The sequence below is a fragment of the Triturus cristatus genome, chromosome 5_1, assembly GCF_964204655.1.
Source record: "Triturus cristatus chromosome 5_1, aTriCri1.1, whole genome shotgun sequence".
Lineage (NCBI taxonomy): Eukaryota > Metazoa > Chordata > Amphibia > Caudata > Salamandridae > Triturus > Triturus cristatus.
Genome location: NC_140587.1, coordinates 618,406,761 through 618,433,705, shown reverse-complemented (window position 1 = coordinate 618,433,705; position 26,945 = coordinate 618,406,761). Strand labels below are relative to the sequence as shown.

Here is a 26,945-nt window from a genome sequence, read left to right as displayed (position 1 = left end):
ATATCTTTTAAGTAACACGGAATTAAATGATTGTGTTCTTGAGCTTTGACTTGGAAGTGCTGAAAAAGAGGACATGCCCAAATCAAAATGTCTTTATTAAGAAGTGATGCTTTACCTTAATCTTGAGTGAAACATATGATAAACTCCATTAGTGTTTACAATATGTTTCTTACGCACTTCATACCAAAGGTAGCTTTTCTCATTTTATGTACATTTTCAGTCATTTATATTTGGGGCAAGATTATAATGTTGTCATTGTCATATTAAATGATCACACCAAATCAATGTGTCCTCTGATTTTAAAAGTATGCTACCTACATTTTGACTAAAGTTTGTAAGATTTGACCCCCTTGTAAGGATTCTACTTCAAAAATAAACATAGCATTATATAACTTTTAATTGGCAAAACGCAATCATCAACTATATAACTCAAAGGTACCTCATTTTCAGAACACAATCTTAAAGATCACGATTTAAATTGGGATTTAAAATGCACCCTGCGGGAATATGTACATTTTACCAAAACTCAAAATGTCTTTAAGAATTGTAATGCATCCGTGTATTTTTTAGGTCTCGCCTACACAGTGCGCATGCGCTGCATAGGAAAAAGACCTTTAGCAATCGACTCAGTTTGTGTCCCAAAAACGTGCACGTGTTGCATTGCTTTCAATGGCAACGCGTGCACGTTTGGCGATTCCCTTGAGCGAGCGCCACCATGTGTTAGCAATTATCGTGCTCGCTCCCGCAAGGTAAACGCTGCATGTCCCTGCCGTACACCCCCACCCCCCCCCCACCCACCCCCCACCACCACCACTTGTTTTGTTTACCGAGTGTCAGGGGCTATGCCGAGTGACAGACGCATTTTTTTAGTAATTTCCAAGCACGAAAACACTTTTGGTGTTTCTAGTGCATGTGGGTTTGGAATACGAATACATTGTAATAAATGGCAGATGGAAAGTGCTGAACGTAATATGGCCCCTTTAATGACAGAGGCTTCTTAAACGGAAAATTGAGTGCATCGTGGTTTTTTTACCTTTCCCCATTCGCTGCCTTGGTTTGGTTCCGCTCTGTAGGATTGGCTTGTTCCAGCTTGCAGCTATGTGCGTGTATCCCTCTTCGTTTTCAATTGTTGCGTTAACCCGAAATGTGGAAATTGCAGCAGTCACGTATGGTTTCTATAAGGTCTTACGTTTCATCCTTATTATACATATTTTCCATTCACTGTGTATCCATTGCATTCTCAGAGTCCTTGTCTTTCTCCCTCTTGCACGTGTGAATGCGCGCGATCCTCTGTGACTGCATCATACATTCCGTTCTTTTCTTGATTTTATCTCTCGTCTGGCTTATCACCCACGTACTCCCTCTGCTTTGAGAATTATGAGCCAGACATCTCTAAACTTTGCATTCCATCCGCTGCAAACATGTGCTCCCTCGTGACATCACATGCTGAATGCCCTCTGCTTAAGCACCGAGGTGCAAGGAATTCAATGCTGCTTCATAGTGATAGATTTTTATTGATCTGTCTCTGGAGAGCAGTTTTCAAAACTTCTTCATGGCTGCTTGCCTCGCCAGAATGATTCAAAATGTGAGTAGAGAGGCTAGCGTTGGACTATGGGAGCTGCTCTGTTTTGTAAGAGAAGCAATGCCTACACATCACTGACACTCATCCAGTTGCCGCCTCCTTAGTTATGGGTAAAGGCCAGTGAAGCAACTACTCGCTCTTCGCAGTTTTCCCTATGTTCAGAGCGAGAAATCTTATATTTTCCAAGGTTTGTTAGTAACACATCGGTTAAAAGGCATCTGTTTGTCCGTTGAAGGCGTCCTCATCAGACAACCATCGTACTTATTGATTTAGGGGAGCCAGGGACTTGCCTTTCTCCAAGGTGCTACATTCCAGTTCTGGATGTCCGATTTGTAGGTGCCATGTGGGAAGCTGCCGCTCCCTCAGAGATCATGAAAAGACAAACATTGACATAGCCAACAGGTCTCGCCTTTGGGACCTTAGAAGTATTTTGTTATGCAGCACAATATCCTTGGTGCAACAACATCAACTGTTGCATGACTAAACACTTATAAGGTCCCAAAGGCGAGACCTATTGGCTATGCCAATGCTTATTTATTTATTTTTTAGACCCATCAATTTTCAATTCATTCATATAATAGAGTATCATTTCTTGGCTATACACCATTAATCAATAAGTGCAACATATATAATCAGGAATATAAAATAATAATCAGAGCAGAGAAACAGCTGGAGTAAAACTGCTTTAAGAATCATTAGAAACCAAATACAATACAGATGTTGCGATTAAGGACAAAGTGCGTATAGTGCAGACTAAAAAGGGAAGTGCAAATGTGTCAAATATCGATCCTAACATTAATACGTTGTATATATAATCATATTGACAGCTCCTTAAAATAGTGTACTTTGCTCTAAAATACAAAAAAAGAAAATATAAAATGCAAATTAGCAGGATGGTATTAAAAACGAAACTGTCAACGAGCCAACTAAATTAATCGGGCGTCTTCTGCTTACTTTGGGAATGTTGGAACGTGGGGATCCAGTGAAATATGGAGGTCATATCCCTTGACATGCCATCAATTAGGCACTACGTTTCCAGCTTTACGCATGCCAATTAGAAATCGACATCATGCCTGTAAGTCTAAGTTTAACTGAAGCCAGCAAACCTTTTAACATTAAATGCATTAAAGTGCTTGGTGCACAGCTCCCCTGGCTAGTTTTGACGGCACACCAGGGAGCTGTGATGCGCAGATTGGGAACCACTAGCCTACCAGTACTTTTTATAGCAGATATCCTTGTAAGGTAGTGCTTGTCTTTTTCTTCCCTTCCATGTGCTTAATCTATGAGTCCTTAGTGTGGTATAATTTATCAAAGCAGTTTATTTAACTTCTTTTATCTCTTATCTGTCTCAGTTGTCGTCTCTGGCCTGTTTCTGGTTGATAGGGCATTGTCGTCATCTGCTGCTGTTTTCAGTCTTTTCCTTACTGTTTTCTTATTCCTCTGCAGTGCCTTGAAAGTTGCTCATCTTTTGCAGTCTGTTGCTCTTCTGCAGTTACTCTGCCTACTCTCTCTACAGCTCGTTGTGATTTCTTTTCCAGATCTCATTGTCGCCCTTGGTTCATCATTCACACCTTGTTTAGTTACTGCCACTGTTGTCTGTTCTCTCAGTCTCTTTTGAATGAGATGTTTTAGTGATGTTTCCCATGTCTGGCTATTCCTGTATCTGTGCTGAAGTAAGAAGGGGAGCTCTTTTCATTTGGCCAGGTACATTACCATGTATTGTACCTTCATTGGTTTCAGCCGCTGTTTTACTGGCTAAAACGATTTCTGAGGATTTCAGACTTGAGTGTAGTCAGGGAAGATTGCGATTGTTTGATTCTTGTATTAGGGCACATCGGTTTTTGACATTGCAAAATGCTGTCCTTGTGATAGTTTAGGAACTTTGCTATCATGGCATTTGGCCATGCGCCTGGTGGGGGCTGCTGTTTCGATGCCTAGTGTGCTCATTCAGTAGAAATGAATGCCAGGAAGTCCTTTGGATCTGTAATGTTAAGTTTTCAAGGAACAGCTTTGTATATGGACCATCTGTCCTTTTCTGGATTCTGTAGAATCTCGAATTGTTTCTCTTTGAACTGTCATTGACAATTTATACCTTCTTTTCCATTTTGGTATACTCCTTCTGAAAGCCACCTTTTGTTCAGCATTTCTCCTACACTCTCAAGTGTCCCATCGCTTCCTATGTTTCTTTGGTATGATCAACTATTTTTCGCAGATCTGCTCTGAAAATTTACATCTGTGGCAGTAGTATATCTTTACCGCTAACTGTGATGCCATCACTGAATCTCCTTTGTCCCATGGCTTTTCTCTGTTGTGTGTGTTTGTTGGCACTTGAGATTGGGGTATATAGGTCAGTTTTGGTTCGAGTTTCTATTCCGTTCTTTTCCAATTTGTTTTTGTTTACAACACTTCTCCCTTGCTGCCTTTTAAGGTGGTGTGTGTCTGGATCTTCTTTATTCAATTAGCAGTTTTGAAACGGGTACCTTTCATTCATGTTTTTGGTAATTTGTGCTTTTTAGTTTCTTCCATACGTGTTCATTGGTTACTATTGCAGTCTTTCAAGTTCTATTTTGTAATAATTTCTTACTGGTTGTCTTCATACCATCCTCTCCTTTGGCTTTTAGTTGCCTTGTAGGTAGCGCACTTAGTTAACCCCCCAATGCAATCTGGCTGTCTCACTGCCCAGGCTTGCATTTGACCACCCCATGATGTGTTAATCTGCCCTGTGGTTTCCCTGTCATAGGCACCAGCAGCCCACTGTTTCTATGTTTGTAGCCATGAAAATCCAATTCTTCCAGACCATACACCATCAAGCCTCGCTCACCACAGAATTTAGTGCAGAGTTTGCTTGTCTGCCGCCATGCTCACTTTGCCTTCCATGTTTTTCCATTTCCATATCTGGGCTGTGCCTATTTCTTGCTTTCTTTCCTGAGGGCATCAGTTCTTCCCAGGAGTCTCTTTCCACAATAGCCAGCAGGCTGGTTCACATTTCTTACTTCACTGCCTTAATTGTAGGCTTCTTCTTTCTGTCTGAGAAAGGAGGCTTTTGTCCTATCTTAATTGCACCCTCCTGTTCTTCTATTGGTTTAGCACTGTTTCGGGACTGCCCCTGAAGAGCCACCGTGCCGATACCTCCTCCTTCGTAGACCCTCTCTCTTCGTGCTTCCACTGGCAGTGTCTTTCTGAGTTGTTTTTCATCCCTCGTCTTTTGCCCACCCAAACCTCTGGTCGTCCACACTCGAGTTTGCAACTTCCATTTTCTGCTACATTCCAGTGCACCATGAGCTAGCACTGTTACACTTTAGGTGGCGCAAACGTTATCACCTCCTTCCTATGCTCCTGGTGGCCCCAGACTTTTAATTTTATGGCACATTCAGGCTTACATATAATGGGCAGAATCTTTTAGCATCTGCTTCCCATGTCTTATCTGTACACACTTCGTATGGGCTGCTTTTCAGTTGCATCTCCATATCAGCTCACTGGAGAAGGACTCTCCTTTTGCTTTCGTATGTATCACAGGTCAGCTCCTTCACATATTTGGCATTTAGGTGTCTATAGTATGCGCTGCACGTTTTTGGTTTATTTTAATGTATTCAACCAGGATATTTCCAGATTCCATCAAGGCCTTGAGGAACTCTCCCTCAGCATGACTACACTGTTGGCATCGTCTTTCGACGATGCCCCCACAAACGTTCCTCTATAGGAAGAGTACATTTCTGATCTACACCCTAATTTGGATCATCTACCATTATCACCCCTTGTCATTATAATAGCTGGGTTTCATCAGTGTAGCTTACTTAATCCAGCAAATATAAATGTGGGCTGATGGCATACCCTACAGAAGTATCTATATATTTTGATACCTGGTTAATAATGGGAAATGCTTTTTTTCATACATGATGCACAATTTTAACAAAACTTGGTTTTACTTCTCAATTCACCATAATTAGGTTTGCAAAAATGCAACCACATTGATGATACTCAGCTTAACCCTATCTGAATGTATTGTTTATTTAGAGCTCTGGAAAGGCACACAATTAACTGTGCTGTTACTACGCTATTTCTTTGTTTTCTGGTGATTAATCTTATTTTTTCCAACGTCATCATTTTGTATCTTGGGCTGTAGCTAGGCTACTGCGTTTTCCTGAACATGGGACTCATCCATTTGGTCGCAGTTTGTGGCCCATTTTAGTATTAGAAATTGGTTTAGCTGTCTATATTACACATGTACTTTTTGCTTCTGCAGGTTTTCAAGAACACCTTCTGAAAATGCCCTTTGTGCTACTATCTTGCTTAGATTCAGGGCAGACTGTTGAGTAAAATATAGTGTTAGACACTTTTAATTATTATGCTACTGTTGCACCAATATATCCATTTGATCACTTGTTGCCATGATTGCTTGAACAAGTCGGCTGGTGTATCTAACAGTATGCTCCATTCCCTCTTCAGATTCCATAATCCATTATGCATCCAATGACAGCTGACAAATTCCACCAGTAAGATTGGAATAGGTGCTGGGGGCATAAAGAGAAGAAGCGAAGGCTTTTTTTTATTGCACAATAATGATGTATAGAGGCACAGTAAATTTAATCAAACAATATTCACGTATGCCCATCTAGGAACGTGGTGGTTTTTTTTGTTGTTGTAATATTACATTCCTGGTATGCTCTGGTACAGTTCTTGCACGGTGTTGGAATGCTCTGGTACAGGGCCTTGGAGGGACATTGTGGCACAGGTAGACCAAGACATTGACACTGGCCAATGGAAGACATTCTGACCGTGTCGTGGGCAGTGTATGTGGCATTCCTCAAACTGAAGAACCCGAGATAAAACTAAGACATTTGTAGGCCAGGATAAAATGTGTATATCAAGTAGGAACAACGAAGTTCCATACTTAGTATGTCAGAAATTACGTACTTCTGATACATGGAGCCTGGGTTGCTTTCTGTATCCTTGCTCAATCCTAAAAAACAAGCATTGAGCCCAAACATCTTTGTGCAGTAAATATTCAGTGGTTTTTTTAGGTCAAGCCTGGGCAGCGCATGTGCTGCTCTGCGAGCCATGCTGTATTGGAGTATAGAATAGAAGCCCTGCCCACTCTCCACCCATATTTGTTAATAGCTTGTCATTGTCCTTCGTAAATGCTGGCTTCTGATATGTAGATATGCTTATTAGTCCCTCTTAAGTACTGCCTTGTCTTCAATCGTAACCTCCCATTAGGACTTGCCCTTTTACTTAAATTGTTACACCGTGAGTCCTTTTTAGTCTGTAAGCACTATTTTCTTAAAATGGTTTCTCCTACTGCAGGTACGACATGCTTTCCTGCAACATTCAGCGCTCCATGCGCGCTTCCACTTTCTAAGCAGCCCCGGACAATGGTGGCTGCTTCTTTGAATAGGTCTCGCATTTACAAGAGTTTGAGCCACTGGCATTGTAAATTACAATGCCTTTTATTTATGTGTTAATTATCAAAACATATAAATAAAAAGGCATTGTCATTTACAATGCCAATCGCTTAAACTCTTGCAAATGCGAGACCTATTGCAATTGCAAATGCTTGTTTTTGTTCTCTATGAAAGACCAATTAGTGTAATCTTAATGCAAAACCATTTGAAACGGTCAGTAGTAGAAAAAACCCCAAGACCTTTTATTGCTGAGATCTTCTCCAACAAGGAATAGCTGCTGTTAGGCATCACAAATAAATTGGTTTTGTGCTTTATATGCAGAAGCTCGAAATTGAAGCTGTGGATGCTAAACTGAGAATGCAGTTTATTAACTTGTATGCTCTTATCTGGTCAGTAGCATGCCCCCCCCGGATTTGTTTTGAGTACTGTATTGAGAAATATCCAAGCTAAACACCCTGCTGCAGCATTTTTGTCATTGCTCAGGAGTGTTTTGCTGCACTCCCTGCTTAGATGGCAATGTATGACTATACTAGGCTAGCTGTGTGCATCACACATGTATTCCAAATACACCAGGATTTTAGCCTTGAGCTTTTCCTTAATTTTGTACTTAAAAGAAATATCAATAATTTATATTTTCAGAAGAGACGCTCCAGCAGGCAGGTGAAAAGAAAGCGTTACACAGAAGACCTGGAGTTCAAGATTTCTGACGATGAAGCAGATGATGTGGATGCTGCAGGAATATACTCTCCTTCAAACACTTCTCAGTCGGAACAGCAGGTCTGTTAACCTTAGAAATGAAGTTTAACTTGAACGGAGTCATAAAACTGACAAGACATGCAGTAAAGTCTGAAATTATGCAATGTTCTAAATAACATTTTGTTTCGCTTGTATTTAATTACAGGTTAGTTATTCCATACAAAATCGTATTCCATGATGTCAATATTTGCCATAAAAAGAGGTAGTAAAATAGATTTCCAAGGCAAAAAATATTTTTAAATTCATTTTCATAGAGTTTTTACAACCAAAAAGAAGCATGATAGAGTGGAGCAGTAGGACACAAAACTTGAGGTAGAAGCGGTTGTGTGTGTCCTGGCGGTACAAAGCCATGAGTTAATTTTTAGCACAGCGTGTTGGGGACCTGGCGCACCCGTGCACTCAAGTGCCATGCCATGGTTGGGGAGGCAGGTGGGCTAGTTGTGGGTGGTACATCTGGAAACCCATGCACATCTTGAAGGGCATCCGTCTGCTCGAGGAATACATGCTGCTGACTCCAAATGTATTTTCGTCTGGAGGAGACAAGTTGCAGCATTGAATAGTCCTCTGCTCTTTCAATGTGCGTTTCCATGTTGTGCAACCAATTGGCTATTGTGGGTGTCGTATCTCCTTGCCAATGAATCCCCAAATGTCGCTTAGCTAGGCATAAGATTATTCCTGTAAATCTCCTAGCCATCGCAGGGACGAGCTAGCCATAAACCAGCAATACAACCACTGCACTAGGAGTTACTCTGTGGCCTGTCATTAAAGATGTGTTAAAATACTTCTCCACAGAACCAGTGCATCAGGGGGCAGAACCCCACCACTGCGTTGTAAGTGTTGCATTTTACGCAGCGGTCTGTGCTGTGTGGATCTTTTCTGTGCTGTTTAATTGGGGTGTGGTTAGCCCTACACAAGCACTTGTAATAAAGCAGCATGTGTCTCTGGTTCATAGATATAATTTTCATCTGTTGGCAACTCTGTGATAGCTACTCCCAGGTTAATCTCCAGGCCTGTCTGTACCTCTGTGTGTCTCTCTGCCTCTCAGCAGGTATCAGTCATTAGAGTCTTGAGACCCATCTCGCCCTGTCTGGGGATGAGATCAGTTATGTCAAGGGCGGTAGATCCGCGGCTTGCCCAGGTATTTGGGTACTTTATTGCTCAGTGTAGGTTTGACTCTGTAGTTAGTAAATATATCTAGTAGGGGGTCGTCTGCATTTTTGTCTGTCGGGGCTCTAGAATGTGCCCTTTGTGAAGGAGACATCACATTTCTATTAAATGCTGTTTTGAGGCAGGCCATGGCCCCCCTTTCCCTCATCAGTGGCAATGCCAGCTTGTTGAGTACGCGTAAGGCAGAGGAGTGTAAAAAGCTAGCATTAAGCTTTTTCCCCTATGCATTTCCATGTCCAGCAGGTCATGGCATCTGGCTTAATACTGTCGGGCGTGGGAAGCAGACTGACAGCAAGGCGTGCAGCGGGGTCGGTGCCATCTTTTCCCAGTCAGGGGATCAGGAAGGGGGTGCGCCTATCTGGGTTGAACCAAGAGTGGATGTGATGACACTGCACCAATAGATATCACAATTTGGCACCGCAAAGTCGTCCCTTTCATAGGGTAATATTATTGTATTGAAACATATTCTCTGTAGTTTGTCTGCCCGGATCGCCCTGTTGTGGTGTTGGTGTAGAGAGAGAGGCCTTGTTTAGCAGAATGGTAATAGTAGTAAAAAAAAAAAAGTATAGAAATTTGGGGAGCACAATCATTTTGATGATCGATATGCATCTAGTGGCAATTTACACCACACTTTCACCTGATTTGCCAGTTTGTCTATTGCTGGGCCGTAGTTCAGTCAGATTAGCATACTGGGGTTCCTGTGCAGGCGCACTCCTGAATATTTGACAGTGTCATCAGCCCATCATAGAGGAAACGTCATTGACAGATGTCTGGTAAAGTCAGGCAGGGGGATCAACTTTGTCTTGTCCCAGTTGATATTTGTACCAGAGAGCCCACCAAATTTGATTTCCCAAATTGGCAGCAGCAGATTGACCATGGGGTCTTGAACGAGTAAGAAAATGTCCCCATGTACATGGAGTGTAATAGGATCTCATAGTAAATTGAAGGCCCCTATGCATGTGCATATTTCGGAGGAGTTTCGTCCTGGGGACAAGGTCCAGTTTGAACAATAGTGGGATCACGAGCAACCCTGCCTTGTACCCCTGTGGATGGAAAATGGATCTGCTGTTAGGTTGTTGGCACGTACTCGCGCCAACAGGGCGGATTACAACCAGTTTATCGCCCGCATGAACCGAGCCGGGATGCAGAATCTTTATGGTCGCCATAAGGTAAGGCCATTCCAGTGAATCGAAAGCCTTCTCTGCGTCTAATAAGGCGACGGCCACTTCCATGTCTGGTGGTACCAGGTGCATGCCTATGACTGTAAACATAGCAAGTTCAAGATGGTTGACCAAACCCTGCTTGTGCTGGGGCGACAATCTGTTCCATTAATAGCGAGAGTTGGTTAGCCAGAACCTTAGCAAGGATTTTGTTATCTAGGTTAAGGAGTAATAGTGTATGGTACAAAGTACAATTGCCAGGGTCTTTCCTTGGTTTGAGTAGGACCCTGCTTAAGGCGCCCCACGTCGTAGGCTGGATTATTTCCTCCTTCATATACCTTCAATAGTCTGGGCATCAAAAGGTGCTTGTATGCTTTGTAAAACATGGATGGAAGGCCATCTGATCTGTGGGCGTGCCACCTGCAAGTCACTCCACTGCCATCATGATTGCATCGGCCTGTATTGGCTCAGCGAGTAAACATCCATGGCTGCCCTTGAGCCAGACCATGGCCACATCCTCGAGATAGTATAGACTTGCATGGCGGTTGTCTCCTAGTTGGGAGCTGTTTAGTGTCTTGTTATATTTACTGAACCAGTGTGTCCATAATTTTCTCACTTGCTATGATGGCTCGCCTTGCTGTATTGGTGAGCTGCATAGTATTGGTTTGCTTTCGCATACACCTCCGCAAACAGGCCAGTGTCTGACCTGGCCTTTTACCCTCTCCGTACTGACGTGCACGGGCACTTTACCCATGTACAGTATCGCTCTTTCAGCCAGTCTCTGTATTTCTTCAGAATGTCATTAATCTGTTTCAGATAGTTATCTTGAGTGATCATGGATGCCTTAGATTCAAGAAGTGCTCCCAGCTTCAGTTCAGTGGAGACTAATTGAGCCTTGATGTTAAATATGCCCACCGGATTGATCGCACAATACCCCTAATGTAAGCCCACAGAGCGACACAGCCCTGCGCTCTCATTTAGCTCACTGTATTCAACAGTCGTAGAGCATATGTTATCCTGAAAGACCTTTTTGTGCAGTGCCTCAGTGGGAAATATGCACATGATGAAGCCCCATTTTGGCCACAGAACAGTACCTTCGAAAAGTACTGGGGAATGGTCGGATAGGACTCTTGAGCATATAGTCTACATTTTGTACCCAGGGGTATCCGCAGTGAGTAGCCAATAGTTTATCTGAGAGGATGTGTTATGGGTGTGTGAATAGAAGACCCATTTAGATGGGTTGTTTCTTCTCCAAATGTCGTAGAGGTCACACATTTCCATGACTTCCCAGAGCACATTGATGGATTCGGACCTATGGGCTTCCAGTGGTACGCTACAATCTAGGGTCGGATCCAAGGCAAGGTTAAAGTCTCCTCCCCAGAGGCTCGACCCAGGTCTGCATTGTGGAGTGTTGAGTACACTTCTCCCAAAAAAAAAAAGAAATTGGGGAGCCAGTATTTGGGTGCATATGTTTCGACTACACAGCAACCCCTCGAGGACAATGTAGCAGCCCTCTCGATCTACGTGTTTGAGGGAAAGTTAATGTTTTTGTATTAAAATTCATTACCTCGTGAGTGGCTGCATAAGGATTAGTACTTGGGTGTGCCCCAGAGACTAGCAAAAGTGGTGGGTAGCGCTGGTGAGATGTGTGGTTTTTGCAAGAACGCAATGTCTGTGTCTGTCAAGGTATGCCAAGACTGAACGTACCTTTTGGGGGTTGTTTACACCCTGTACATTCCAGGACAGCTGTTTCTACTTCGTCAAGGTCATGTTTTTGTGTTGTCCTTGTGACCAGTTTTACATGTTGGTGTGTGACACTGTGGCGACCTGTGCTCCAGCAAAATGGTCTTATGTGGTCCTAAATCCACCCCTCCCCCTCCCCCCCACACCTACACCCACACCGATTTCTCCAACATTCGGTGTCTGACAACCCACCCAGATCCAAAACAAACCAAATTAGACTTAACACGGTGCTGCACACCCTAAGGTGCAAGGTACGGCTTAGCTGCAGAATATAACACAGGCCTCATAGTCTCACTCCGCTGTAAGTATGATACAACATCCATGCTAAGTATTTAGCGTAAAGCAACCAGAATGAATAGGCAGGCATGTGTGTGTGTGAGACAGTGAGCAGGACATTGCTACCACCTGATCTCCCAACACATGGGCTCCCATGTCCATAGCCAACACTCCGTTGAGCTACCCACATAGATGGTCGGACAGACTAGTCAGGAAGAATCTACTGGCGTTGTTTAAGAGATGTACCGTAGGACAACCTAGGTGTCCTCCCACTAATGCTAATTTCGTCGTTCATGGCCCGTGGTGTGTAATGGTCGCTGCTCTCGTCCACAATAGACTTCTGTCCTTTGGACGATTAGGTCTTAAGGAGCTTGCAGCAGACCCTTCCTCCGCTGACAGATTCATGTCTTGCCGTGTAGGTCCACCTGGTTAGCGCATGGAATACCTGAGCCCTTTGGAATGCAGGATGCGCTTGTGTGCACCAAACTTATTTCTGGCCAACTGCACCGCCACTGTAAAGTGAAGGTAGATGAAAGTAGTGGAACCCTGATGGAGAAGGGGGCTCCGCTCTCGTACTGGATGCAGCACAGTGTCTGTTGCAGAAGTTTAGCAACCTTGTGATCAACAGGCGTGGTGATTCACAGGTGGTCATCTCTGGCCCAACAAACGAGCCCATGCTCCACCGTGAACCGTTAAGAAAAGGAGGCCCTTCGAAAGAGCTCAAGAAGCTAGGATTCCACAATATATTCATTGCCCGATGTTTGTGGTCTCTGCAACACACGTGATGCAAATATTGTTCTGCCTGGAACACGCATCCAGGCCTTCATTTTGGCAGCAATCAGTGCAAGCATGTTTTCCATTTTCAATACTTTTGCCGTTGTGGCTCCTGGGTCATCCTCCAGGTCTGAGAAGCATCTTTCAGCTCCATCTATCCTCTCATTTTGGCGGTCAAGACATTCTAACATCTTGTCTATGCTAGTGGTAACAGAATCAGTGGTGGCTGTACGCCAAACTTTTCCTGAGCTCCAGCAAGATGTTTGTTTTGGAGGCCGCATCGTGTCCGTTTCGCTTCCAGTTACTTTCTTGGCCAATGACTGGCTGCTTCCAGAAGGCAATATTGTCAGTGGCGGCTGATCCCGGGAAGCAGTAGAGGGGGTGGAAAGGCTAAAAAAAGAATTCACTTACCTGCTTGTTGGCTGCCGCCTCTCCTCTGTCCTCTTCTGGCTCCTTCTGTGGCAGCAGGAAGCAACTGGGCTCCCAGGTCCCCCATAGCCAATCATAACGCTGCAATGCAGTGTTGTGATTGGTCTGAGCTTCATAGTTTAGTGCTCAGCCAGGGAATGGGAGCCTGGGCATGTTCTCCACCCAGGCTGTAATACGCACGCATGACTGTTTTGGCTGGCCAATCAGTCACTGCCACTCGGTTGGCAAACCCCCCCCCCCCCCCCCCCCCCCCACACACACACTCTCTGAGAGCAGATCCTACGCTCCCCTACAAGACGCCGCAGCACGAACAAATAAATTGATAACGTCAAGCTGCTATCATTTTATTTTTCCTTTTTTTACACTGTGAAAAGTGGGGCAACGCTGCTCCGCCATAGTGGAGGACCTGCCACTGAATCTTTTGCTGTTTGAAGTCATTCTTGTCTGCGTTTGCCTGGGTCAACTCCCACCCCCCCATCCCTGCCAATCCACGGAGGGAGATGGGTGAATGGCAGAGCAGTGGAGTCTGGGAGGCAAGGCGATGGAGTTGCTGCTAGCAGTTCACCTAAGGCTGCCCCCACACAGAGTAGCAAATTCACTCAATCTCCTAACTATTGGACCCTTGCATGCCCGATCGCACCCCACTAGGATGCTCAGTGCTGCTGCCTGCCTCTCAAGCTGGGTCAGGCCACTTGTGATGGCGCCATCTTCAGCAGTGCGCTCCCACTCCGGGGAGTCTTGCGGTGTAAAGACGCGAGGGGCCAGCCCCGAGGATATGGTGTCGCTGCAGGGTCCAGAGCCCTCTGCTGGTTCCTCTGTTATGGCGGAGGAGAAGCGCGGTCTACATGATTGCTAAATGTTATGCTTTATACCTTATGTTTGCCTCTTCTAATTATCAGGTGTTACTACCGAATTAATGGCACACTGTGACCACGGAAGAAAAATGGCAAATAGTCTGGTTGTGTTAGAAAACACTTTAATCCCCTTTGGCTGGGTTTGTGGATTGGTTGATCTTCCTTTTGTGGGATTTGGGCTTTCTTAGATTTGAACTGCAACCTGCAAATATCAGTAACAGGCTTTGAACCCTCTGAGCCACAATTTAGTATTTTGGCTTATGTTCCAGGACAATGTGCATTTGTATATGTGACTCCTGCCACAAAACGGCAGCATAACCCACAGATGTTAGAGCAAAGAGGTATTTTTTTTATTTCTGTATTTCACGCTGATCATAGTTTGCACATCATCTTCCTAAGTTTACAAAGAAACCTTTTTGCCTCATTTTGCTGTTGTCAAGTGAAGTAATAAATATGTTGGTTTTATATGTACAATATGAAGAAAAAGTATAATTTCATAATAATTTATCACTGGGAATATTAATGTTTTAGGAATCTATGGATACCGAAGGGCCTGTTGTTGAGAAAATCATGAGTTGTCGATTTGTCAAAAAGCAGGTAATTGTATTTTTTCCCTATAAAAGCCAAATACAGCCAAATTGTTTAAAGTGGTGCTTTTAAGAAAGCTCTGTTTGATGTAATCAAAGCATTCTGATAGAACTCAGTTACAGTGGAAGTAGTACTGACATAACATTTATAGGTTTGTGTTGATACACAATAATACATTCTGAGTATACAGTAGAGGCAAATGATAAAACGACAGACACAAAGTGTGTGCTGGAACATGGGGTATCAAGTAATGAGGAAAAAAGTGATGGGATAGTAAGTGAATATGAAGGTGTGTGCTTATCAGATTCTCAAGGAATAAACAAATCAGTAATTTAGTCCCGTGTAGAATGATGGATGTGATTTTTAGCAAGAGCCAGAGTGGAGTGACCAGTATGACAAACATTCTGAGGAGCAAAATTGAGCCCTGAGCATGTCCGTTGCTTTGATATGTACTGGGCATCATAAATCAAAAATGTGTTTACCTGTCGAACCGGTTTTGATCATTGTAAGCAAATTGAGGTACTCCAGATTAAGAGTAAAGGAATGATGCATTGAAGAGTGACCAGTCGGCATTGCTTTTACAGACTATTAACTAGATGTTTTAAGAGGTGAAAGATTCATCTACTTTTTAGTACTTGTTTTAAGTATAATACCCAAAACTGCATTATAGAATAGCAGCAGCACATTGATGTCGTGGTTCTATATTTTGAGTTCTGTCTTCTCCTGCTGACAGGAAAATATATCACTGTGGAAAAAGTAACCATGTAACAAGGCCTGCTTAAGTACTGGTGGTCTTCCCTACATCATAGACATTTATTGCAACACATCTTGCAGTTTCCAGTGGCAATATTGGGTCGAATAAATTGTGAATTGACTCCCCCAGTGTGCATTGTATCTCCAGGGAATTGAGCTTGTACCCCAGAGGCGTGTAGTGACGTGCTTAATTTGTGTTAAATTTGATACCATTGGGGCATGGCCTAGGATCATGGCCGACAGGACTTGAGTGCTCTAGCTCCCGGCCGGCCTGCAGAGAAAATCCTGAAATAATCCTGAAGTCTGAACTTGATCCCCAGCCCAGACCACTGAATTGCAACCAGCAACCTGTGGTGCACCTGTAACACGGCGAAATGAAGGCGTCAGGAGCAGGGCTATGCTAGACCCGGGACGACGCAGGGCTCCATGATGCAGCGGCCCTAGAGAGGAGCACAGCTGGGGCCTGTGTACGGCCAGAGTACGTCCTAGTCCAAGAAGACTGGGGCAAGTGATCTTCCTGTTGACCGTGGTGGGGCCTCCCACGGCAGGTCTTGAATCAAGAGTCACGGAAGGAGCGGCAGGAACGGGGCACAGCGCGAAACATTGCAGAAGGTGAACTGAGTTGGTTGTGTGCTCTTGCTGACCCTGAGCTTGCGGTGAGGTTTGGGGGCCACACCTCATGTCCCTGGGTTGTCCTGCCATTAAAGAGTGCCGTGCTGGGGGGGTGACCCTCTTCCCTCGCAGACACACCAGAAGAACAGCAGGGGCCTTGTTCTGCCCAAGGTGCGGAGCTCCATTGTAGAATGAGGCTGGAGCTGGGAACGGGGGTGTCTTCACCCCGGATGCATCTAAGGGAATCCACCCTCGAGGTACTCTGAGTTAATGTTTTGGCTGAGTGCTGTGGCCCGGAGAGACTTCGGAGTGTCACTTGTGCACAATATCGGATTTCAGGCTAATTGGGGCCATTACTATTGACCACTACCTGTGCAAGAAAGGATGAAGAAGAGGAAGTGCTATACTGCACTAAAATAAAACGCTGGCTGGGTTGTGAGAGCCCTTGAGCCTCCCTGTGAGTTGACAACAGGAGCTGCCCTGGCAGACATACACTATGCCCCGTCACCCCTCACAGCGCATAACACGCCAGACGACTGGGATGGACGAGGAGGATGGGGGGGGCGGGGGGAGCGGAGCCTAGGCAGGCAGAGCTCCCGGCAGCCATACAAGGATCCCAAAAAGCACTTAAGGCCCGGATAGACAGTCTCCTTTGGCGTCAATCTACTGCGGGCTGACTTTTGCAGGGTAGCAGACAAGGTCACAGTGGTGGAGGAGGACGTATCTGGCCTCAAGGGAGAAATGGCCATCCTGAAAAAGCAAGTGTTGCATCGAACTTCATCAACGAAAGCCCTGGTACGCCGTGCTGAAGACTCGGAGGGTCGAGCTAGACGCAGTAACATCTGTGTACTTGGCTTTCCCGAGGGCTGAAGGGAGGTCTGCAGAGCCGTTCCTTTAGCAGTGGATCCAAACCCAGCTGTGTCAGACAGGCCTATCGAATATATGCAGCAAAAACCAAAGGAAATGATGGACGGAGTGTTGAACATTGCAATCACTCACCCCCAGTCAATGCGCCAAATCGAATATATGCGCCATTGAGAGAGCGCACAGGGCACTGGTACCTCCGCCGGGGATTCATCGCAAAAATCCTGAATTACAGAGACAGGAACTGCTCCTACGGGCTGCCGGAGAGCAACAGGACCTCTTCTTTAAAAACAACAAGATTTCCATCTATCCTGATTATACTAAGCAGGTGCAAGAACAAAGGAAATCGTTCTTAGGTGTTGAGAGGAAATTAAGAGACATGCAATATATTCTGTTATACCCTGCAAATCTCAAGGTCCTTGCGCACAGTAAGGCGCACTTCTTCTGGACCCCCGAGTATGTGTGGGAATGGTTGGAGATACGCTGGAATGCACTTCCTCCTCGAGAACCACGGAACAGGAACACAAACCAGGGGGAGGACGAAGGGTCACTTGTTGCGGACTGTGGCCCAGATCAAAGGATCACGGTAGGGAGTGATGGAACATTGCATATAAGCTCGGACTCCCTTTCAGCGGCGGAGGGGGACGCCGCTAATCTGGACATTGGCAAACCAACGCAATGGCCAAATGCATTAGTGGATGTAGTCCCGGAAACACTGCACAACCAGGAGGTGGATGCTGAGGGGGGGAGGGGGGTGGGGCGGAAGATGGGGGGGGCAAGTGGGGGCCTCGGGGCCGGGCAGGCTGAGGGGACTCATCCCCAATTGGCGAATCATTCAAAGGCAGAAGTGCCTATTGCATTGCAGGGGTTGGTGCTTGTCATAAACGCCAGGGGTGGGTTTTACCATATAATTTGTATCTACTTGGTGTCATGCAGATTCACGCCACAGGGCATTCATACCTTAGAGGTGAAAGGAAGGGTCTTTGGAGGGGTGGGTTCAGATTTCGTTGCCTTAGGGGGGCTTGAGTGTTTTGCCCCAGTTGGGCTGTACAGGATGAGGCGTGTGTCCTGGCACGTCGTAGGGGGGTACATTTTTTTACCAGTTTGTTGTTTGCAAAATGTCCGCGGACGGTTGGGTTTTGTTATTAGTCTTCACGTTTTGGCTTGTTTAGAAGGTGTGCATTCCAGTGGCTTAACTATGAGTGGGCAGGGAGCAACTTCGATGGCTGAAGCGAGCATATTCCATTTTGGGGGCTTAGTACAAATTCTTGGCCTGCAATGTGCGGGGGCTGGGCACTTGCACCAAAAGACATAGTGTTGACATTTCTTAAACGCCACCACATATCAATTGCCTGTATCCTGGATGATAGTGGAGCAGCCAGAGTAGTCATTCTTCCTTTTCTACATATGCTAAGGGTTCTATGATTTGGGTGGCCCCTGGCACACCATTTACTCCTTCATATAGTGAATCAGATGTGAATGGCAGATATGTACTTCTGTGAGGCTCGCTAGATGGCAGGGAAATTGTCATACTAAACACATATGCGCCGAATATAGATGACCCCGCATTCTTCCAGGTCACCCAGGAACTATTAGACATCCCATACATATGGATGGGCGACTTTAATTGTGTCCTGGACTCAGCCCTTGACAGTTACCCCCCTAGGACGGGTACGAAACCTAGAATGTCTCAGATGTTCAGGAAGGTCATGCATGATCTGGGGGCCCAAGATATATGGAGGAAACACATTCCACACTTCCACTATTCACATGTCAATCGTTAACACATTGAACACAAAGTAGGCTAGATAGGGTTCTGTTATCAGGTATGCCGGACTTCCCGGAGGCAGAGATAACACACGTTACTTGTCCGATCATTCCCCAGTGCGCTGCCTTGTGAGGTGGGGGTCTCCCATACGGGATCCGAGGCGATGGAGAATCCCGCCCGATCTTCTAGAGGACGAAGTGGGGAGGGCTGTGCTATCAAGGACGGTAACTGACTACCTAGAGACGAACTGGGGGATGAGGGGGCCCCACTGGTAGGGCAACCAAGTGGAAGGCATTGAAGGCAGTGACTCGCAGGGCGAGTATGGGACTTGTGTGCGGGGTGATAAGACAATTACTTGGGGAGCTCGACAGGGAGGAGAAAACATTGACTGCTATACAGGCGGGGTCCCCAACAGACACAGACCTGGGTAAGAGGGAACGGGAGCAGCACGAGCGTATCGTAGACATCTGTGATAGGCTTCATAAATATACCTTAACGCGGTACCGCCAGAGGCTTCACGCCGAAGGCAGCAAGTCAGGTCACCTACTGGCATGGATACTGCAAAGGGAGCAGATTCCCCCATTGACTACTACTTTGAAAACTGCGGGAGGGAGCCCTGTTAAAACCGGGGCTGGGATCCTAGAGGTGTTGCAACACCATTTGCAGCGGGTGTACACTGCAGACCCCGGACTAATAGCTTAGAGGATCGTCCCCATCGTACAGGGCTTGGTGCTCCTGCAGCTCAAACCTGCAGGTCTAGAGGAGCTCTAAGCAAATATCACAGCTGAAGTGCAGGAAGTGCTTCGAGCCATGCCCGGGAACCAAGGCCGGATGGGTTCCCAATGGCCTTTTTTTCAGGTCTTCTCCAATACGCTTATTCAGCCCTTACTACAAGTATATGCGGAAGCCTTTGAAATGGGGGTATTGCCCCCAACAATGCGCGAAGGAGAAATTGTCATGATTCTTAAGCCGGGGGAACAAACAGGACCCCTCAGCGTACCACCCCCTTAAGATGATAAATTTGGATGTTAAAATTCTATGCAACGTCCTAGCTGCTAGACTGGCCCCTCATATGGCATATCTGGTCCACGAAGATCAATTTCGGGTTCATACCAACCCGCAACACGGGCATGAACATCAGGCGGTTAACATATTTTGCATGAAGTACAGCAAAGAGACTAGGACCTAGCCCTGGTTTCCATAGTCCTTGAAAAGGCCTTCGGCTATGGGGTACATAGTGGAGGTGCTCAGGGTGGCCAGATTTTGCTCGCGGTTTAGACGTTGGTTACAGATTCTATACACTGCATACAGCGCCAGAGTACAGGTGGGGCATAGCAGGTCAGGAGAGTGAAGACTAGGGAGGGGGACATGCCAGGGTTGCTTGATTTCCTCTCAATATTGCTGTTTGCTCTGGCAATAGAGCCCCTGGCGATTTGGGTGCATAGGGACCTGCCAAACAGGGGAATAAATGTTAGTGGAACCTCCCATGTCATATAACTGTATGCGGACGACGCATTATTCTATGTATCCACACCACAGAAAGCGGTTCCGAGACTACTACTGGTGTTGGAGGAGTTTGGTGGGTGCTCTGGCTACGTCTTAAGTCAAAATCCTTGATATTCCCCCTGGAACGATTGGCGGGTTAAGGTGTGGAGTCCCTTCCTCAACTGGTTTTGTGATGGGAGACAGGGCACTTTAGGTGTTTGGGCATACAAGTAGCGGGCGAGGACTCACAGATATTACAGTTTAATGTCTATAAAACGATAGAGGCACTTAAAGGGTCAGGGAGCTTTTGGAACACTCTACCGCTGTCATTAATGGGCACTCTAGCAATAGCCAAAATGGTGGTACTTCCCCGTTGCCTTTATATGCTACAGTTTGCTTTGTGTCCTATTCCTTGGTTGATATTTCAGACTTTGGATTCCATATTAATAGACCTGTACTGGGCAGGTCAGCGAAGCAGTGGCGCTGGACACGCTGAACCATAAGTATGACGGGGCGGACTCGAGGCTCCTAGATTGGAGCTCTACTACTATGCCGCTCAATTATAGCATGCTAGTAGATGGTTCTCCGAGAGGGACGACTGTGAAACACGCCTACTTCAGAGTTTAGTTCCAGTTAACGACCTGCCGTCACTCTTCATGGGGGGCGCAGGCATCACCGACGCAGCGCTGTATGTGATTGGGCAGACCGCACGCATTTGGCAATTATTTGTGGAGCGAATCTTAAGGCACGTTCCGTTCCATTGGGAACTGTCGGTGTGGGATCTTGCACCGGTAAGGAGGGTGATGTCCAACATGTCCTTTCTGGCGTGGCAGGAGGGGGGGTGCTACACTCTTGCCGATCTGTACCCGGGCGAGAGCTTTATAACATTTGAACAGGCCTATGGGGTCTTTGGGTTGGGGCAGGGACAATATTTACAATACCCTGCTTTAGTTAATATATTTAAAGAAATATGGCCTACGTACCCATAGATTCCACTGCTCACACAAACATTAGATATTCTACTTGCGTGTGGGGGAGCCAGGCATACTATATCACTACTGTATAGGGCAATGAGGGCGGACGCCAGTGCTCTCAACCCCCCGCCCGGCATACACAGCCTGGAATGCGGATCTGGAGGAGCTGATGGATAAGGACTGGAGGGTGGTAGACACACACACTCGCACTCTCTCCTGTAATGTCCGCTTCCGGTTAATACACACTCCTCACATACATGTCTCTGGAGAGAATACATCGCATGGCCCCTAGTCGGCCCAACATATGTCCCAGGTGTCACAAGCAGGGGGCAGTTTCCTGCACTTTGCATGGGAATGCCCTGAAATCAGTAGCTTTTGGTTACAGGTCGTGAGGCGGATTAAAGGCAGCGTGAGCAATAGTGTAATTAACACCTAACCACTGTTAATTACAGTTGATCCGAAAAACCAAAAAGCAATGCAAGATGGGGTAGAGGCTCCTGCAACTACTTTTGGTGCTGACGAGGCTTAGAATTGCCATTGTTTGGATGGCGGTGACGGTGCCAGAGATATCGGCTTGGATTCGGGATGTGCGCGAATGGACATTAGCTGAGAAGGTACACGTGAAGAGGTGTCGCAGGGGTGAGAAACTAGAGTATGATTTAGGGCTCTGGAGGGAGCTCTATTACGACCTGCTGGCCGAGGATCACCAGTTGGGTTCCCAAAGTTACATCCAGACGGAAGTGATGGGAGTTCCGAAGGGGATTAAATACTTTTAATACCTGACTGCAGGCTGAGGTGGTGCTGTGAAGGGTCCGTTGTCTTGAACTGTAATCATTGTGATGTATAGATATTTGATTCCTCTGATGGCTACTGCTTGTACACCAATGTTAATTTCTAATGTAAAATTTTAAATAAAGTTTATGAAAAAAAAACATTGGGATATCATTGCTCGTACCTTTTTGTAGTATGTTACACCTTTGAAGCTGTGTGATCAACTTGTGTACCTTGTATTGTATTTCAATATACTCATTTTGTTTTCTAAAACTGTGTGAATTGTCCAGGACTTCGTCCAAATGAATTACTAGGTTTTACAGCACCGCACCAAAACACCCCTTTCCTTTATAATCCTTAAACTGGGAGAGGATTTGGCGCTACCGCAGAACTGCCGAATGTGGAAATAGAGAACTCGGTTCGAGTCTCTGAATTGGCTCGAAATCCTGTGATTTTTGGGCCAATCACTTAATCTCCCTGTGCCTTTAAAAAAAAAAAAAATGAACGTTACCTTGTGCAATGTGACTGGTGCTCAGTCAGTCAAGATAGCTTTATTCGATATTTAAAGTTAAAATCATAAAAGCACAATCAAAAGAGACATAGTTAAAAACAAAATCGAATTTCATACATGTTATGTTCATCGTAAAAGGGGATAGCAAACATAAAAAGAAACACTACCAAAAATTATTCCAGAGTTAATCTGCATCGGATAGCGAATTTTAAAAACTTGGCTACTGCACTAATAGTTATTTCATCTTCCAATAGGAGCAGTTTTAGATACGCAGGTTTGCACTGTCTTAATCCCCAGATCTTAAGAAGAGGAATCAAATATTTTTTTCTTCCCCAAGCATAGTACTTGCAAAAGAAAACACAATGGATTGAAGATTGCAAGGCAAGATCATCACAGGGGCAATTAATTAAATTAAAAGACCAATCATTGCTCACTGGGAGTGTTATCAACCTATAAAAAGTACCAGTTCTCAGGCGCGATAGCAACATTCTATCATAACAAGGATAGTCAGGAGACAGATAAAGGTGCAAACCAGGGCCCTGGGCAAATGCATTATATTGAATTACAGAAGACTTAGTCCTCTCCTCAAGCCATCTTTTGTTCTCCAGATAATCAAGGCAACTCTTCTTAAAAGCCTTTCTGGAGATCGAAGATAGTGAGGAGGGATTATCAAAAAATGCTCGATGGCCCATTTTAGTCATAAACTCCTTGACATAAAGAATCCAATGAATGTCTTTCCATCTATCTAGTCTGAGACAATCATTCAAAATAGATCTATTAAAAACAGTTTCTTCTGAGGTCCATATCTTATGCCATAGGAGTAATGGGTTGATTTTAATGAGATCCGATATATAGACCAGATCCAATTCCTTATGGCATATATATGTTGAAGTTGATTTAGGGACCGCTAATAGATAGCGGAGGAAACTGTTTTCTTTTACTTGAATTTCCTGGGGGTCTACAATACCCCATATACCAGATCCATATAAAGCGGTTGATATGCATTTAGACTTGTAGATATCCGTTAAAATACGTACAGGCCTACCCCCTAATTTGTTGGCAAACTGCCTAATTGCTCCTATGGTACGTGCAAAGGCAAAATTCCTGGCCCTAATTGCTGCTTTCCAAGTACCTTTTTGATTAAAAACAATCCCCAAGTATGAAAAAGTGGTAGTGAGTTCTATCTTAGACTTCTCAATAAAAATCTTACAAGGTAATTTGTTCTTAGACGAGCAGCACATGGTAAAGGTTTTCCCTATATTTATTTTTAAACCCCTAGAACTCATAAAGAAAGAAAAACTAGTTAGTGCCTTTTGAAGGCCCAGCTGGGTTCTCGCCATGATGACCGCATCGTCAGCGTATAATAAAATAGGAACTGCGGTGCCATCGATTTGAGGATAGTCTAGTTCTTGTTTGATTAAAAAATCTGCCACTTCATTTATATACAGGTTAAAAAGAAAAGGTGCCAGAATGCAGCCCTGTCTTACACCTTTCATAATCGGAAATTTGCGAGTGCACTCCCCTTTTTTTCCGAAACGCACCTTGGCCCCTGCCTCTCTATATAATGCTTTAATAAAAATAAGGATATTTGAATCTATGCCCATGCCTGATAGAGTATCCCATAAAACGTCGTGGTCCAGGCAATCAAATGCTGAACTTAGGTCAACAAAGGTCATAAAAAGGTTACCCTTTTTTGCCTTCATGTATTTGCCAGTTATTAAAGCCAAGTTGAGCCCTTGTTCAACAGTACCTAGGCCAGCCTTAAACCCGTACTGAAACTTGGAAATTACATCAGATTCCTCTGCCCACGTGTGCAATCTATTTAAAATGATTCTTCCCGCCACTTTCATAAGTGAATCAAGTAGGGAGATCGGCCTGTAGCATTTGGGATCAGTTCGATCTCCCTTTTTAAAAATAGGAACCACAATGGCTTCCTGCCATGTCGATGGGAATCCCTTTATATTAAAACTATTTAGCACATTAGTCAACAGGGGGGCCCACAGAGAAACAGTGTCTTTATATATATCTACCGGGACCCCGTCGGGCCCGGGCGCTTTGTTTCTAGCACTTTCCTGTAGGGCCAGTTCCACTTCAGAAGGGGAAAAAACAATCCCTACAGGAAATAAGGCAGGGACAATAGGTTCGATCGCAGACTGCTGAGTTAGGGGTTTAGAGGCTATACAATGCAAAACATCTTTTTTGTAGAGCTCAGTAAAGTGGTCCACCCATGTTGATTCTTCTATCATAGGATCTAACTTATCAGAGTTCCTTTCAACGAAGAAGGGGGCATTCACTGCTTTCCAAAACGAAATATTATCTCTCAAGGAGCTTGCCTTTACTAATGCGTTCCACGCGTTCTCCTTGAGCTCCCGCTTCCGTTTTTTTATCGATGTTTTATATATTGCCCTGGCAGCTCTAACCTCTAGCAAATCCTTAGGTTTTTTCTTTAAAACCTGCTTTAAGTTAGAGTGAGCCTTAGAACAGTCCGAGTTGAACCACCCAAAGAATTTTTGATGGGCCTTTTCTCGTATAGTTCCTGTTAACTTTTTAGCGATAAATGAAGAGATCTGATCAAAAGCGCAAATGGTCAAGCTAGGATCAGGATGATCCTCTAGGCAAATCCTGACATTTTTATATTGGTCCAATATCAGGTTCTGGAGGAAATCAGAAGGATCGATCTTATTCCATTTTATGGCGTATCCATTTTGTCTTGCCAAAGAGATAGCATGGTGGGAAAGATTTTCCACTACGTTTGGGGCAGCTCTAGTTCCCCTATCAATAAGGAAAACTGAGCTAATCGGAAAGTGATCACTCATAGCAGTGTCTAATGTTTTAAACATCAGGACTTTACGACCATGAGAAATACTAACCAAAGTGTAATCTATAACAGACTCTAAACCTCGCCCGTTAAAAGTGGGTTGGAAATGGATCTGTGGCGTACACAGTTCATTTACAAACCCCAAGTCCCAATCAGAAATTAAACTGTTAAACATATTTCCCACTACAGTATGCTCAAAATGTATACATGGGTCGCCCATTAGGTTAACCATTCCACATATACCAGAATTATTATGTGGGCATAAGTGACAATTAAAATCTCCTGTCAAAATGATACATGTGTCATTTTGTTCTGAGCCAATTGCACCGAGTATTAAATTGTTTAGATCTTCAAATGCTTTGTTCAGATCATCCTTCGGGATATTATTATATAAATTAATTAATATAAGTCGATTTCCTCCTGCAATTAAGCAAAGGACCTGGTAAAAATTATGCCCCTCTGTACTCTGTTTCTTTATTTCCAAATTTACCATGTTAGAGATATAGGTACAAAGTCCCCCCGAGTTTCTGCCTCTCCTAGACTGTATTGCAGGGGTGAAAAAAGTACGGTACCCTGCAATATGAATCTCAACCTGGTCCCAACACTCCTGAAGACAGATAATGTCATTCTTTTCGATTAAATCACAGAAGATGGAATCATCTACCTTGTTTGCTAAACCTGCTATGTTCCAAGATAGAAGGGTAAGCTCTCCCCTTGCTATTACTTGTTGACATTCGTTGTCAGGGGAGCAATCTGGGCGCGGATTTAATTCCATCAGGGAAATGTTATGTTCAGTGTCCAACTCCTCCTCAGAAGGGCAAGCCACAGATTGATGTGTTTCTACCAAAAGGAAGCTGTCTTCCATGTCGGGCTGTATTATAGGACGGGTAGTTTTTGTGGATAAAGCAATTTCCAAACCAAGGTCAGGATGGGTAATTATTTCTGACTCTTGATTATCAAATTCGTCAGACGAAACCTTGGATTTTACTAAAGGATCTAACGGGTTTTTTCTTTTCCCGCCCTCATTAGCTTCTCTTTTGGGGTAGTTTGATGGATAATCTAAACTTTTATACTGTATATTAGTTCTAGAACAACTAGCGCCGATCTGATGGAGTCAATCCACCGTCTCTAGGCTACTATAGCGATTTGATGTAGGTAGTCCTCTCCAGGTGTCGCTGTGTGTTAAACCCCTGTTAATTTGCCTACCCCATTTACTTATGCCCGCTCTTCTATCACAAGTTTTTACAGTCACCCAGTTATCCTCATTTGGTAGATGAAGTTGAGATCTAGGAGGGTAGAAAAAAGATAATCGTTTAGTTTGGATAGTCTCATTTATATGCTGGTTCCCCCAGGAGCAGATATAGTCAACCGTTTCCCGGTCTTCAAAATTGACCAGGATACAGTCCCCCTGTAGTGTTTTTCTTTCTACCCCCACCCAGGAAACCCTACGGACCATTAGGATCTTACTTGTCTTATTCGAGGGAAGTGGCCGGTTTGTATTAAGCCAATATTGGGCCTTGTTTTTCAGGGATTCATAGGGTTCTTCTTTATCCTCTTTCAATTCGGGGACGCCCGTTAGGATCACCAAGTAAGGCGATACTTCTGGGGGCAAATCTATAACTATATTTCCCGATTTAACATCCCTATTAGAAACTTTA

General features: G+C 44.7%; 1 protein-coding gene across 5 annotated transcripts in view; it reads left to right on the top strand.

Annotated features, from left to right (window-relative positions):
* Positions 1-26,945, top strand: part of CHD7 (chromodomain helicase DNA binding protein 7) — an 801,383-nt gene that overhangs the window by 510,723 nt on the left and 263,715 nt on the right. For all 5 annotated transcript variants that reach the window (XM_085605557.1, XM_085605559.1, XM_085605558.1 and 2 more), the window contains exons 5-6: positions 7,624-7,761; positions 14,675-14,740. In XM_085605557.1, the coding sequence (XP_085461683.1) occupies positions 7,624-7,761; positions 14,675-14,740 (204 nt within the window). The remainder of the gene's footprint in view (positions 1-7,623; positions 7,762-14,674; positions 14,741-26,945) is intronic.